Source organism: Vicugna pacos, chromosome 9, assembly GCF_048564905.1.
Source record: "Vicugna pacos chromosome 9, VicPac4, whole genome shotgun sequence".
In the NCBI taxonomy this organism is placed as follows: domain Eukaryota; kingdom Metazoa; phylum Chordata; class Mammalia; order Artiodactyla; family Camelidae; genus Vicugna; species Vicugna pacos.
The window spans coordinates 8,172,429-8,187,455 of NC_132995.1; the positions used below are offsets into that span (position 1 = coordinate 8,172,429).

General features: G+C 50.8%; 1 protein-coding gene across 1 annotated transcript; it reads left to right on the forward strand.

The window, feature by feature from the left end:
• The first annotated feature begins 3,910 nt into the window (after window positions 1–3,910).
• Window positions 3,911–14,664, forward strand: SLC1A5 (solute carrier family 1 member 5). The gene is made up of 8 exons (XM_006208527.4): window positions 3,911–5,127; window positions 7,394–7,436; window positions 7,859–7,906; window positions 8,827–8,993; window positions 10,790–11,023; window positions 11,811–12,005; window positions 12,157–12,291; window positions 13,861–14,664. The coding sequence occupies exons 1-8, from the start codon at window positions 4,559–4,561 to the stop codon at window positions 14,084–14,086; spliced, it is 1,617 nt and encodes a 538-aa protein (XP_006208589.1). The 5' UTR covers window positions 3,911–4,558; the 3' UTR covers window positions 14,087–14,664.
• Window positions 14,665–15,027: the final 363 nt, after the last annotated feature.

The window sequence follows — 15,027 nt, forward strand, 5'->3', positions numbered from 1 at the left end:
TTCTACACATGAACTTGGCTCATCCCTCCATGACCTCGGAGGCAGGTGCTACTCTTAACCCTATTTTACTATCGAGCAAACTGAGGCTGGAGGATTGAGTGACTTGCCTGAAGTCATTCAGCTGCTAAGCAGTGAGACGAGAGAACAGTTTTACAGTGTCACAGCTTTCCTTCCTGAAATCTCCCGGCTCTGAGCAGTTTGTGTGAATTCTTGCAGAGACAGTCGACGCATTTGACACAGAGGCTGTTTATACTTGTTTTTTCCCCCCGTAGATGATATGATGCCCTGTCCTATATACCCCCACCTTGCCTTTACCTCCTTAGCAATATTTCTTGACCGCTTGATTTATTACGAAAATCTGCCCTCCATCCAGTTCCCTGCCTGTCTCATTATATTCAATGCCGCTCAGTGTTCCATTCAGTGAATGTGGTTTGTTGAATGATTGAAGGAATGAATTACTGAATAGACAGAAGCCTGGCTAAAGAGTTTGAACTTTATCCCGAGGGAAGCCACTGGGGTGACTAGATTAGATCCCTGCTTTTGAAAATTCCAGGCTCTTTTAAATTCTGAGGCTGTGCACATACTATTCCCTTTACCCTGAATACTCTTTCCCTGGGCTTGATCTAATTCTTTCCTGTCCTAGCTGGGATTCCTCCTCCTCCAGGAAGCCCTCCATGACCCCTAGTCCAGGTCAAGCATTCCTTCTGGACTCCCCCATCCCAGCTCTGCTCTCTCTATGTTGTCATTGTCTGGGAATGGGTCTGTCTCCCTTCTGGATTGTGCTTCCCTGCAGATTAGGGCCAGGACTGTCTTGGTCATTGCTGGGTCCTTAGTACCACAGGGCCCAACTTTGTGCTCAGAATAAATGATGGTCCTTTGAAGAAAGTCTCTCTACCTGGGGAGGAACCAATTGCAGGGGTAGCTGGGGTGTCAGATAAGGGTTGAGGGTGCCATCTGGGGTTGGAGACATCTGAGTTCAAATCCACCTCCCAGGCAGGGAGTTTGGGCCACAACAAACCTCATTATACCGTTTGCTTCCAAATCAGTAAATCAGGAGAGGTCTCAAAGGCTATTAGAGATTAGATAACATCAAATAGGCCCAAAGCCTCTCCTGCTGTTTCAGGGCTTTGTACTGCTCTTCTTTTTCACTAGAATGTTCTTTGCATATTGTCCCAGTGGACTCCTTCTCATTACAAATGTCGCCTCCTCAGAGTGGTCCATCCCCACCGCTCCAACTCTCTCCGCCATGAGCTGGTCTCGCTATCTCCCTTATTCCCACCTGACAGCCCCCAAGTTCATTTTCTTGTCCCTCCTCCCTCCTGGCAAGGAGTTTTGTCTGTTTTTTGTTTTTTGTTTTTAATTTTTGTTTTTCACTGTGGAATCTCCAGCACCTTAAACAGCACTTGGCCCTTTGTAAGGGCTTCAGGGATATTTGTGGAATGAAGACATGGTTGGGAATTGTTGCCTTGTGTTTTGTATTGAGGGTCACTGTGTACACCATCAAATTTATGCTCCAACGGACTCTAGGGAAAATAAGGAAATGGATGCTCAGCTGGTAAGTGGTGGAGTCAGGATTTTACCCAATGTCTGTGTGGCTTGAGTGTCCATGCTCTCAGTGTCTAGGACCAAATGTGGGAGTTTAACATGAGTTTGTGGCATGAATATGACTTCAGACTAGGAGGGTGGGAGGGTGCAACGCTTTCTGAAGTTGGTGGTGTGAAGGCTGGGAGGATTTGAGAAAGGAGAGTTTCCAAGAGACCCAGGAAGGAGGTCCGCAAGGACACTCATGCCTGGACAGTGGGTCCTTCAGATCCCAGGTAAATAATGTCCAGCTTGGCCTGGTCCCAGTGCCTCAGGTCCTGCAAAATATCATCACAAGCTCTCAAAGTAACTCTCCAAGCAGGTCTAGGGCTAGAGCTCGCAGCGATGGAATGACCATGGGGAATAGCTCACCATCAGGGGCCAGCAGCATCTGGAGCTGGTCTGGGGCCCAAATCATGCTCTTCAACAACAGTAGAGGGGCGGGAGGTACAGCTCAGTGGTAGAGCGCATGCTTAGCATGCAGGAGGTCCTGGGTTCCATCTCCATTACAACCTCCAGTTCAATCTTTAAAAAAGAAAATGACATTTCATTCTAAGTGAAGTCAGTTAGAAAGAGAAAGAAAAATACTATATGATATTGCTTATATGTGGAATCTAAAAAAAGGAAACAAATTACAAAACAGAAACAGACTTATAGACATAGAGAACAAACTTATGACTACAGGGGGAGAAAGGGGGTGGGAAGGGATAAATCAGGAATTCGAAATTTGCACCTCTTGGGGAGTGAAGGAAATGTTAGCTATCTTGATCATGGTGGTGGTTTCATTGGTGTATACATCTATCAAAATTCACCAAATTGTACATCTGAAATATATGTCATTTACTGTACAGGAATCGTACCATAATAAAGGTGTTTAAAAAAAAGAAAATGACAATAACAACATGAATGATAGCAGTTAACCCTGAACATAAGATCTCATTTGATCCTTAGCACCCGAGGAGGTCTGAGCTTTGAGCTTTTATTATTCTTCCCATTTTACAGATTTTTATAGATGTGGAGACAGGCTCATGGAGGCTGTGACTTGCCTCAGGCCCCACAGCTGCTTCAGAAGGAAGCTTCTTCGATGATCACTATCTGTAGTCTTTGAGCAAGTGTGAACACCTGATAATGTTGTCAGAGAACAGGCCAGGTGGAGAAAGAATTAGAATTTTAATACAGCCAACAGGAGTAGGGAATCATAACCGATTCCCTTTAAGGAAGCAGCAGAGGAAGTCTGGTTAGGCCCTTGAGAGGCAGTCTTGCAACACCTGGCCTCCCCAGGTGGGGCCTCAAGCCATGAGACTTCCCCTGGCCACCATAAGCTCCAGTTTTGTACATCTGGAGAATGGGTATAATAGCAGGGACCAACCTCACCAAGCAGTTATGAGGATTCCAGTGAAATCAGGCATATGTATCTGTCAAAACCCAGCAAATGTCACACAAGGCTTGTGCATTTTGTGAGAAAAAGAGGACCCCACATACAAATATTGAACTTCCGATTCATAAATGCATAATGAAGTGTTTGGAGGCAAAGTGCACTGAGATCTGCAACTGACTTTGACATACATTAAAAGACAGTGAATGGGTGGCTGGATAGAGAGATAAATGGATAGAAGTATGATGTAGAAATATGGTGAAATCATTGTAGGTTCTAGGTGGTGGACATATGGATGTCCACTGTAAACTTTTTTTTATGTTTGAAATTTTTCATAGTTAAAGGGAAATATTTGGTGAAAGCAAAAGCATTAGCACAGTCATTAAACGGAATTATAATTCTTAATGGATGAGTTGCAAATTGCGTATCTAAGGGGAAGCGGATTACAATCCTAATATAATAATAGCCAGTAATTGATGCATGTGGGGTTCTGAACTGAGAACATTTATTTTAAAAATGATTAGCATGATTAAATAAATCACTCCATCTCATTTAAATCTTACACCAGTCACGTGAGGGATCTGCATTTTACATTCGAGAATTGAAGTTCTGAGAAGGGACAAAAGACCAGAATTTAGGGCAGGAGAAGAGTTCCAGGCTAAACTGATTTGCAGATGAGCCATCCGCGGATCACCCGCACTTTCTTGGCGATTCTCGCGCCGGAACTTTTGTAGTTTACGCACCCCAACCCTCAACATCAACGCCCCGCTCCCTTCGTACCCGCCCCGCTGGCCCCGCCCCTGGACAGAGCCATTCTTATTCTGCCTTCAATCGGGGTGACTTGGCCCTATCTCGGCCTCAGCCCTGCCACTGGAGGGCTCTGAACCAATCGCCGTGGGCGAGTACGTCCCTGATCTCTCAAGCCTCACCCCCCGGGCTCTTTATCCTGGCAGCTTCCGCCAAAAAGCCTCAGAGCCACGCGGCGCTCCATGAGGTCCGTTCTTGGCTAACAGCTGTTACCTCTCGGGATCCCGGACCGCCGCCGCCTTCGGCACCCAGGGGACTGGTTCTTCCCTTCCCGGCCCAGAAGCCTGGCTCCGCTCTTCCTGGAGCTCTGTCCTCCAGCCCCCAGACAGGCTCCCCAGCCTTCGGTTTCCAGGACCCAGGCACCCCGGGTCCCCGACGCCCGGATCAAGGAGTCCCGGATCTGCGCCACCGGGACATAACTAGCCTCTTGAAGACCTCCGCCTCCTTGACGTCTTCAGCCTTCCGGTGCCAAGGACCCCAGGTTCCAGCTTGAGAAACTTAACCCCGAGTGCCAAGAACCCCAGGTACTCCCACCTCCCAGCTTTTGAGCGCCAAACACAGCCTGGAAGAGTAGAGGAGCCCCAGCGTTCAGCCTAGGGAATTTCAAACACTCCAGCTTCCGAGAGCCGAGGAACCTAGGCTCTGTGAACTCACAACTCCAAGGAACCTTCCAAAGTTCCAGCCTCCAGGCTCCGTTAACTCAGTTCTAGGGAAAGTCAGCGTCCCGGGAAGGAGCCCTAAGCGCTCCTAAGCGCTCCCAGCATCCAGGCGCTAAGGAGCCCCGGGGCGATCATCATGGTGGCCGATTCACCTAAAGGAGACTCCAAACCGCTGGCGGCGGCGGCGCCCACCGCCAACGGTGCCTCGGCGTTGGTTCCTCTAGAGGACCCAGGCGCGACAAAAGGCGGCAGCTGCGGCTCCCGGAACCTGGTGTGCCGCTGCCTTCGAGCCAACCTGCTGGTGCTGCTGACGGTGGTGGCGGTGGTCTTGGGCGTGGCGCTGGGGCTGGGGGTGTCGGGGGCCGGCGGCGCGCTAGCGCTGGGCCCCGCGCGCCTGGTCGCCTTCGCCTTCCCTGGCGAGTTGCTGCTGCGCCTGCTAAGGATGATCATCTTGCCGTTGGTGGTGTGCAGCCTGATCGGTGGCGCCGCCAGCCTGGACCCGAGCGCGCTCGGCCGTCTGGGCGCCTGGGCGCTGCTGTTTTTCTTGGTCACCACAATACTAGCTTCTGCGCTCGGCGTGGGTTTGGCGCTCGCGCTGCAGCCGGGAGCCGCCTTCGCAGCTATCAACGCCTCGGTCGGAGCCTTGGGCTCCGTGCAAGAAGCCCCCAGCAAGGAGGTGCTCGATTCGTTCCTGGATCTTGTGAGGTCAGACCCTGCCCGCTCCGCGGAGGAATAGGGGGAAGGGGGTGCTTCAGCCACGTGGGGAGGGGGCGTGCGTTAGAGTTGGCGGGGAGTCTCCAAGTGGACTGGAGCGTGGTTTGGGGATATTCCTCAGGGCCTCAGGAAAACGGGGTGGGATAGTTGGGGGAGCTCTGGCCCCTTGAGGGTCAGGATACAGAGGGTGAGGACAGACTCCTAGAGGAGGCTTCTTAAGGCAGGATCTTGCTACATAATTGGGACCCCACAGGAGGACGATAGGCAAGGAAGTCTTATAGAGGGAGAAGGAATAAGTCTTGAGGGGTTGGGGGGACATAAGAGGGTCACTCCTGTGAGGGGAGAGGATCCAGAGGGGAACTTGGAAGGGGATCTGGGGTGGCTAAGAGCCCCAGGTTGGGGCTTCTGGATAAAGATTTAAGTCCAGTGTCTAGATAAAAGTTTGGGGAGCCCCAGATGAGGAGCTACTCCCAGACCCTCTTCCCAGTCTCAGGGTTCCCGACACCACGTGTCACCCTGACAAAGCCAGGTCCTTTTCTCAGCCTCCTTTCCTCACCCAGTTCAGCTGGGCTGGACCCTTTATATGTCCCTGGTAGTCTGTCCACCTCTGCAAACTTTTCATCCCATTTCCGACTCTGGTCCCCGGCCACCCTCCCCTACACTAGGCTGCCCAGAATGGGGGTAGATACTTTTCCTTCTGGCTTCTGCTCCCCTCCGCCAAAATGGCTCTCCCCGCTTCTAAGGAGGGCATTCTGCTGGGTCCAGATGGCCTTTCCTTTGAGGCTTACTGATTCAGTGTCTCCAGGTGGGTTGGGGACTTCCTGAAAGTAGGGGAAGGAAATGATATGTCATGGAACAGGGTTCCCCCAGCCTCTTGGGGCACCAGTGCAGGCTGAGATGGGAGACTCCAGGGAGGCTTGGTGTCCAGAAGTTACAGTGGGTGGGCACCTCCTGGATGAGGGAGATTAGCTGGGTCCTGACCCAGCCCTGGTTGTCCTAGGGGGTTACAGGGCAGACAGGCACACCCTCTCAAAGGCTGTTTGTGTGTACAGGCTATCCCCTTGTGCCAAAAGAGATGTCATTCTCTTGGCCAGCCACTTAATGACTTAGCTGGAACATCCCTCAGAGCCACACAGCTTTATAAGCAGCTGACACGCAGCTGGACACAGGCACACACACTCAGCAACAGCTGTGACATCTCACACTGACTCGCGAGCTTATACTAACACACACACACACAGGAGACTAACACATCTTTAGCACAAATAGCCACTCATAGATGGGCACATACATACTCACATACACACCTACCAGGCCACACACCACAGGGTTGCACATATCTGGACACTAAACTGCATTCCCCCCAACCAGATACCAACCCTTGACAAACTGTTAACCAACCACCACTGACAGCTGTACACCTGCCACATTGGTCGAGCAGGGTGTTGAGGTTAGGATTATAGAGCCAGCTGGCTGGGTTCAAGTCCCAGCTCTGCCACTTCCTAGCCAGACAGTTTTCTTCACCTTCAGTGCTTCAGTTTCCTTTCCTGTGAAATGGGGATATGGTACATGGTCCTGAGGGCTGTTGCGGGGATTCAATGAATTGATTTATTTAAAGCACTTAGCACAGCGCCGGGAGATACCTTTGCTGTTATTTTTGTCTCACCCCGAGACACACGGGGTCCTTGTCGCTCAGTGGGGATGAATGCATGCCACTGCACACGTAGTCACACTCAGACACCCTCATACGAGAGCCGCGTAAACACAGACGCACATTGATGACAACACAGCCATACTTGTGGCTTTCTTACTACCCCTTCCTGGCACACTCAGATCTTCCCCACACCCTGCCAGCCACCACCCAGCCCTTTTCTGACGCCTCCAGGGGGAAGTAGCTGATGCAAGATGTCCAGGGTGTTAAGTGTGCTGCTGGGGTGGAGCTGAGGCCCCGTAGCCCTGCCCCCTGGCCTACCTTGGGAAGCTAACATTCCTCACCCTCAATCAGCCTTCCCTTGAGGCTAGAACACGAGCCTCCTGGGGTCCTAGGAGTCCAGCTCAGACTCCCCACACCCTGGAAAGAGGTGCAGACCCAGGTCCATCTCTGCCGGGCTGAACCTGGCTGAGGCACTGGGGGGAGACACATTTGGGTACAAATGGGGCCTCCAAGTTTCCCCCCACCAGAGGCAAACCCAGCCCCCCTGACATCCCTGACCTCCTCCTGTGGTATCTAATACTCCCCCCATGTCTATCTCTGCAGAAATATCTTCCCCTCCAACCTGGTGTCTGCAGCCTTTCGCTCAGTGAGTCCTTGGGGGTGTCCCTCAGGGTGGAGGGTGGGCAGGGAGGGAGACGGCCAGTTGCAGCCCCTTGGTGCCTGATGTGGGGCAGTACCTGGAAAAACACACAGGCCCAGATATTTATGGGCAATATTGCAGGGTTCCTGGGTGACTTCTGAACGAAACCCATCCACGCCCCTCTGGAGTTCTAATTCTAGCTGTGTGACCCTTAGCAAATGCCTTTACCACTGTGTGCCTCAGTTTCCGCCTCTAGAAAATGGGGGTATGAATTATCCTACCACAGCAGGGTTGCCAGCGGGATAGAATGAGGTCACGTTTAAGGGATGCTTAGGGCAGACTTGGAGCATCATCAGTGCCAGGATGGAGTGGGGGAGCCTTGAAGACAGTTGATACTGACTCTTTCCAACCCCTCCTCCCCTCTGCAGTATGCTACCTCCTATAAGGAGATACCGTTTGATGGAACCCTGGTGAAGGTAAGAGCAGCGGATGGGTGGTGGGGACCCCACCCTGTGGCCCATCCTTTTGATTTTTTTCATTTTGTCCTTATCCCAGTCTTATCTGCCCTTGGGGTATTCTGACATTTGCTGTGCAATTTGTTTTAAACTCTCTGCAGCCCCTCCCCAATTCCTATCTTTTCTACCTTTCTAGAATCTCCATTTTGCTCTCTCTTCTCCCTCCCCACAGCCACGCCTAGGTCCGGACTCTTTTCCCCTTTTCCCCCGACCCTAACTTTCCCTGGCCTCCTTCCTGATCTGCTCCAGGCCCCCCCCCCCAACCCCTACTTCAGCCTGGCAGCTCCAGTGGTCTTTTCAAAGCACGGACCTGACCCGGCCCCTCTCACGCCTAAAGCCCTGACATGCTCCCTAGTGCCCTCGGAAGAAAGCCCAGGCTCCTCGCCACAGTCCACAGGGCCCTGGGAGGTCCGGCCCTGCCCAGCTGCCCACCCAGCCTCATCTTGTGACTTTGCTCGGCCCATTCCACTCCAGCCACTGTGAATTTCTGTTCTTTGAGCGCCTAAGTTAGAGTCATTTCTAGGTTATCGCATATTGTTACCTCTCTCTAGAATCTTCTAGACCCCTCTTTTTATCTGATTTACTCTTACTGTTCTCCAGGTCTCAGCCCCTGCCTCCGGAAGCCCTCCCTGATTGCCCTCCAAGCTTGGCAGTACCACCCTCCTCAGTTCCTACATTCCCTTGGGTTCTCCCATTCTAGCCCTTCCCACTCTGGGTGGTCCTTGGTGACAGGTCTATTTCTCCTGGACCTGGACCTGGGAGGAAGGAGCCTGAGAACTGTCTTATCTCTGCTGGGTCCCAGCAGTGCCCAGGACAGGCCCTCGGTGACTGTATTGGTTGACTGATTGGCCCCTCCCGTCCCCATCTGTTCTTGCCCAAAGGTGCCTGTGGGGGGTGAAGTGGAGGGTATGAACATCCTAGGACTGGTGGTGTTTGCCATCGTCTTCGGCGTGGCCCTGCGGAAGCTGGGGCCTGAAGGAGAGCTGCTCATCCGTTTCTTCAACTCCTTCAATGACGCCACTATGGTGCTGGTCTCCTGGATCATGTGGTAGGTGGTGGGGTCTGGGGGTGTGGGGTGGGGCGACCCTCTGTCTGCTCCTTGGAGCCAAATGGCCTAAATTTAAACCCTGCGTCGACTCTTCCTTGGCTGTGTGACTTTGGGCAAGTGACTTAACTCTCTCTGTGCCTCCATTTCCTCATCTATAAAATGAGAACTGTATTCCATGAGAGCTAAGACTGAACTTGGAAACTTCTTGATCCTATGGGAAGGTAGGACAGCTGAGTTGTGGCCACAGCCTGGCTAATGCATCTGTTTTCGAGATTTCAGTGTCATCAAATGTTTGCCTTTGGATTGACGATTAAAAATATTGCCTGCTTTATAGGGTTATCATGCAAATGAGACGAGTGACTAAGGCACAGGTAAAGCACTTAGAAAGTGCTTTAAATGTCTAGCACCTACTAGGCATTCACTTAATGTTAGCTATGATTATTACCATCATGTATGAGCTTTCTTAAAAAACCTCAGATAAGACGAGAAAGAAAAAAAAAAAAACAGGTACAGAAGCCTCTGGCTTCACCCTTGGCAACTCTGCCTGTTGCATCTCCACATGGTGTCACACTGATTCTCAGGACCCATCCTGGGTCTCGCAGGTCAGAAATCAGGAGATGGGTTAGGGCTGCTGTGTTTTTAACAAATCTCACCCCTCACCTGGTATAATCCCGGATTCTGGTGTAGCTGACAACTGATAACTTGCTGGGTAGAACAGGAGCACTTTGTCACAGAGGTGGGGTGGTGTGTGGGGAAGACCAGGCTGTGCAGCTGGGCAGCCTGGGTTCCCATCCCGGCGCTGCCACATCCTAGCTGTGTGCCTACGACAAGTGACTTTCCCGCTGGACCTCGGTGTCCCCATCTGGAAAATGACGTTGATAGTACCAGGTACAGGTGAGTTAATATGTGTAAAGTTCTTGGGATAATGCCTGACCTATAGCATGCCTACAGTAAACAGCCTTAGCTAATATTTATCAAGTACTTGTATCATTTCTGGGCACGTCACACTGGCCAGAACTTGGGCGTTTGGCCAGACCTAGCTGCACAGGTGGCTGGGAAATGGTACCTACCTTCTGTTACTAAAGAGGAGAATGGATTTGAAGACAAGTCGCTGTAGCGATCAGGCAGTCAAGGAGGTGGTGTTGGGAGCCCTCCTGGCTGGGACCCCTGAGATCTTTACTCCAGGAGAAGATGATAATAATTCCAGCTGAAGTCTATAGATTGCTTATTGTGTACAAAAGGCTTTCAACTCCTTTCAACTGGCATCTCATTTCATCCTCCCAGCATTCCTGTGAGGTTGGGAGCATTATGGTCTCTGTTTTACAAGCCTATTCAATTTTGTTTAATTCAGCAATGCCTGCCAAGAGGCTCAAAATAGGAGCTCCCTCTTAGGGTTGTGGTGAAGTCACAGTCAGGCTCAGCTTCATACCTGGCAGTTGTCCTCAAGACATGAGCCATGGTCTTTATTTTTCATGATACAGTGAGAGACTGTAAGGATTTAAGTCACACTGGCTGCTATAACAAACAAACCCAGAAAACGTGCATGATATGCCTGGTGGGTGTTTATTTCCTGATCATGTGTTAGGTCCCAGTCTGGTGGGTGAGTACTATTCTGTGTGGCTACGGAAGCACCCAGGCTTCTTTGATCTCCCAGCTGCACTATCTTCAAGGCGGTGCTGTGGGCGCCTCCTGACTTCAAGGGAGGCTGAGAAATGTGGTCAGGTCATGTGCTGAGCACCGTGCCTGGCCCTGGGTGGCCCTGTGATCAGAGGTGGCACTGTCTCTTGGGGAATTAGGTATGCTCCTGTGGGTATCATGTTCCTGGTGGCCGGCAAGATCGTAGAGATGGAGGACGTGGGGATGCTCTTCACCAGTCTCGGCAAATACATCCTCTGCTGCCTGCTCGGCCACACCATCCACGGGCTCCTGGTGCTGCCCTTCATCTACTTCCTCTTCACTCGCAAAAACCCCTACCGCTTCCTCTGGGGCATCATGACGCCGCTGGCCACTGCCTTCGGGACCTCCTCCAGGTGGGGCCTTGGGGCAGGGTTTTTAAATTTAAGGGGCCTGGAGCAGGCATCAGATGTCTAGAGACTCCAGAAATGTTGTATTTGGGGACATTGGATCTGGGTTGGGGCCATATGTACTTTCGTAAGTTTCTCATAAGGCCCTGGACCCCCTCTTGCTGTTAGGAAACCACTGCCTTAGAGATTTATTTCTCCCTTCCTGAGACACCCCTCCCTGCCCCAAGGCTAGGCCTTGGGGGACTCTAGTGCTTTACCCTGGATCCAGTCTCAAAGCTCCTTCCACCTCTCCTGGGTATTTTGTTCCGGCTCTGTCCCCTCAGAACCCCACCCTCCCTATGGCAACATCCCCAAGAATATAGTCATCTTAGTCGAGGTCTATTATTAGTAGAGATGGGGAGGTCGTCAGTGAGACCTCAGATGTTCTGGAATTTAGGTATGAATTTTTGTGTGCATTTTGAGGAGTAGCAGTCAGTACTCTCCCGGGGGTTCAAAACGCCAGACATTTTGGAATGCCTCCATTTTGTGGGATCACTCTGGCTCCAGGAAGAGAAGGGCACGGAGACCTGGGGAGGGCTGAGGGCCAAGGGGTGGGGGAGGGGAGGCCTAGGGATGTGGGAGGGGGCGGGGTCTAGACTGATGGGCGGAGATTGCAGAGGGTTGTGGCGCTGTGTGGGCAGGGCCAGGACCAGGGAATGACGGGGGTGGGGGTGGGGATAGATGGGGCCGTGGCTTGAGTGGTGAGTGGAGCCAGTGAAAGCTAGAGCTAACTGGGACCTCTGGTCCCTTGCAGCTCAGCCACTCTGCCGCTGATGATGAAGTGCGTAGAGGAGAAGAATGGCGTGGCCAAGCACATCAGCCGCTTCATTCTGCCCATCGGTGCCACTGTCAACATGGACGGAGCCGCGCTCTTCCAGTGTGTGGCTGCAGTATTCATTGCACAGCTCAACCAGCAGTCATTGGACTTCGTGAAGATTATCACCATCCTGTGAGTGTGGGGTGGCTAAGGCTAGGACGCTTGATCTACCTGACCCCTCCCTTGAGAATGGACACATGCTGGGAGGAGCAGGTCCCTCTCCCTCCTGATAGCTTCTCCCACTCCTGAAGGGCCTCACCTGACCTTCTTTCTCCTCCCCTAGGGTCACCGCCACAGCGTCCAGTGTGGGTGCAGCGGGCATCCCAGCTGGAGGTGTCCTCACTTTAGCCATCATCCTTGAGGCAGTCAACTTGCCGGTTCATGACATCTCCTTGATCTTGGCTGTGGATTGGCTAGTGTGAGTAGGGGTTCGGGGCTTCAGTGGGGCTCAGGGGTACTCCTGGGAGAAAGAGGATGAACAAGAGAGTCACTGAGAATCTCTGGGCAGAAGAGGAGCGGAAGGAAGGAGTTCTAGAATAAAGGAGATAGGACCTTGAGTGTTCTAATCAGGGGGAAGGAAGGGATCTTTGGGGTTCTAAGAGGAACCCCAGAAAGGTAGCATGTCCCAGTGGTTAACAGCAGACTCTTAGGCCAGGCTCCAATCCCAGAGCTACTGTTGCTGGCTATTATGACCTTGGGCAAGTACTCCTGTGTCTCAGTTTCTCCATCTATAAAATGGAGAGAATAGTTTCTCCTTTAGGATTAGATGACTTAATCCATGCAGCTCTCTTAGAACAACTACTCAGAACAGTACGTATTAAGTGCTACATAATTGTTAGCTATTATGATGAAGCTATTAAGAACATAAATAATTGGATAAGTTTGGTTTCAGAAGTTAAGTAGAAAGTTACCGTGTGTCTCAGCAATACGATGCCTAGGTATAAACCCAAGAGAATAAAAAAACGGTCCACTAAGACTTGTGTATTGAAGATTCACAGCAGCACTATTCATAAAGCAAACAGGTGGAATCAACTCAAATGCCCACATCAGCTGATGAATGCATAAACAAAATATCATCTCTCCATCCAAAGGAATATTATTCTACAATTAAATGGAATGAAGCAGTGATACATACATCCTGTAACATGGATGATCCTTGAAAACATGCTGAGTGAAAGAAGCCAGACACAAAGGAACACACTGTATATGATTCCATTTATAACTGTTCAGAATAGGCAAATCTATAGACAGAAAGTAGATTAGTGGTTGCCTAGGGCTGGGAGGATGGGAGAAAATGGGGGATGACTGCTTAAGGGGTACGAGGGTTTCTTTCTGGAGTGATGAAGTTATTCTGGAATTAAATAGTGGGGATGGCTGCACAACTGAATAAATGAAAAATCACTAGGTTGTATGCTTTTAAAGGTGAATTTTACAGTATGTGAGTTACAGCTTGATTTTTTTTTTAAATGACACACAAACACATCCCCACAAAAAGTATAAAGAGGAAGGAAAATCCTTAGGGTTCTAGGGAGGAGAAAGGCCTGAGGGAGAACTTAGTATTTCAGACAAGATCAGGCGCATTCTGGGTAGTATGGCTGTAGACGAGAATTTAGTATTCAGAAAGAATAGGAGGCACCAATGGGTCTTCTGGGGCTCCAAGAAAAGGGAAGGATGAATTTTGAGGTTCTAGAAGGAACAAATCTTGTGTTTTGTTGGAAGAAGGATCATTAAGGGATCCAGGCGAGGAGGAGATCTCTGGGGTTCTAAGGCAGAGAAAACCTAATGGGACACTTTGGGATTTCAGGGAAAAGACAGTGGTTAGGGGGCTTCTGGGATTCTAGAGAAAAAGATCTTTTGAGGTTCTAGACGAAGGGATATTTGGGATCCTAGGAGAATGGAGGGGAGGGGTGAGTTTCTGGGTCTAGGAGGAGTAGCACAGGGGCCTGACCCCTCCTCTCCCATTTATTTCCTTCTCTTTCCCCTTCAGGGACCGGTCCTGTACTGTCCTCAATGTGGAAGGTGATGCCTTTGGGGCAGGACTCCTTCAAAATTATGTGGATCGTACAGAGTGTCGTAGCTCAGTGCCCGAGCTGATCCAGGTGAAGAGTGAGACGCCCCTGCCTGTCCCCGCCGAGGAAGGCAACCCTCTCCTCAAACACTACCCAGGACCTGCTGGGGATGCTGACCCCTGTGAGAAGGAATCAGTCATGTAAATCCCAGTAGGACCGTCCCTGCTCTGACAGGAGGTACTTTGGACATTGGAATCATACAGGGTGGGTGAACAGACAAACAGGGCCTCTTGGGGGAGCCCTGCACCCACACTTGGGGAGCCACCAGCCTCAGCCTCTCTCCCCGACATCCGATGTGAGGGGCCCCGCTGCTGGGGTCTAAGCATATGCATGTATGTGTGAGTCTGTCCCCAAATCTCCCCAATCTTCAACTCCTGTCCCCACCTGAGGCTAGGAAACAGCAAGATGGAGTAGTGTCCTCCCCATCCCACCTTGTGAACCTGCCTGGCCTCCCTGTCTCGGGGCTCAGGGCATCATGGGAAATTCTGCCCTCTTTGGGCAGAAGGATGTTTTGACAGGTTGCTGGTTCCTTTGCTGGTTATTTTGGTGGCTGTAGCTCTAGCTCTGTTTGTGTGTGTTCTGTGGCTCTCCATGGTACATTCCACCTTGTCCCCAGGCCGTCTTTTCCCTCCACAGTAACAGAAACACTCCTAGGAAACTGAGGACAAATACTGGTTACTCCAGAGGACATTTTTAGCAATAAAATGGTCACGTATATTTAATCAGATGTGTTTAAGAATTCAACTACAAGGGCTAGCCATGCAGAAAACAACAACAACCCAGAAAACGTGATCAATTGGACTTCACTGAAATAAAATATCTGTTCGTCAAAAAACACCATTGGGAACCACCATGAGATGGCACTCACTTATTGGAATGGTAACAAACAAAAACAATACAATGTAGGGATGAGGATGTGGAATCGTGGAATCGGGCAGAGCTCACATGCACTGCTAGGGGGAATGCAAAATGGTCCAGTCACTTTGGAAATCACTGGGTAGTTTATAAGAGCTGGGCACTTTAACATCAAAGTGTACATTAAAATATCTACTTACCATGGTGCTCAGGAGTCCTGCTCCTGAGTA

Excerpts from the sequence above, each read along its gene's own strand:
- SLC1A5 (XM_006208527.4), top strand. The coding sequence starts at position 4,559 with ATGGTGGCCGATTCACCTAAAGGAGACTCCAAACCGCTGGCGGCGGCG. Across the intron at positions 7,907-8,826 it reads TTGATGGAACCCTGGTGAAG|GTGCCTGTGGGGGGTGAAGT; the intron begins GTAAGAGCAGCG and ends TCTTGCCCAAAG. Across the intron at positions 12,006-12,156 it reads GTGAAGATTATCACCATCCT|GGTCACCGCCACAGCGTCCA; the intron begins GTGAGTGTGGGG and ends CTCCTCCCCTAG.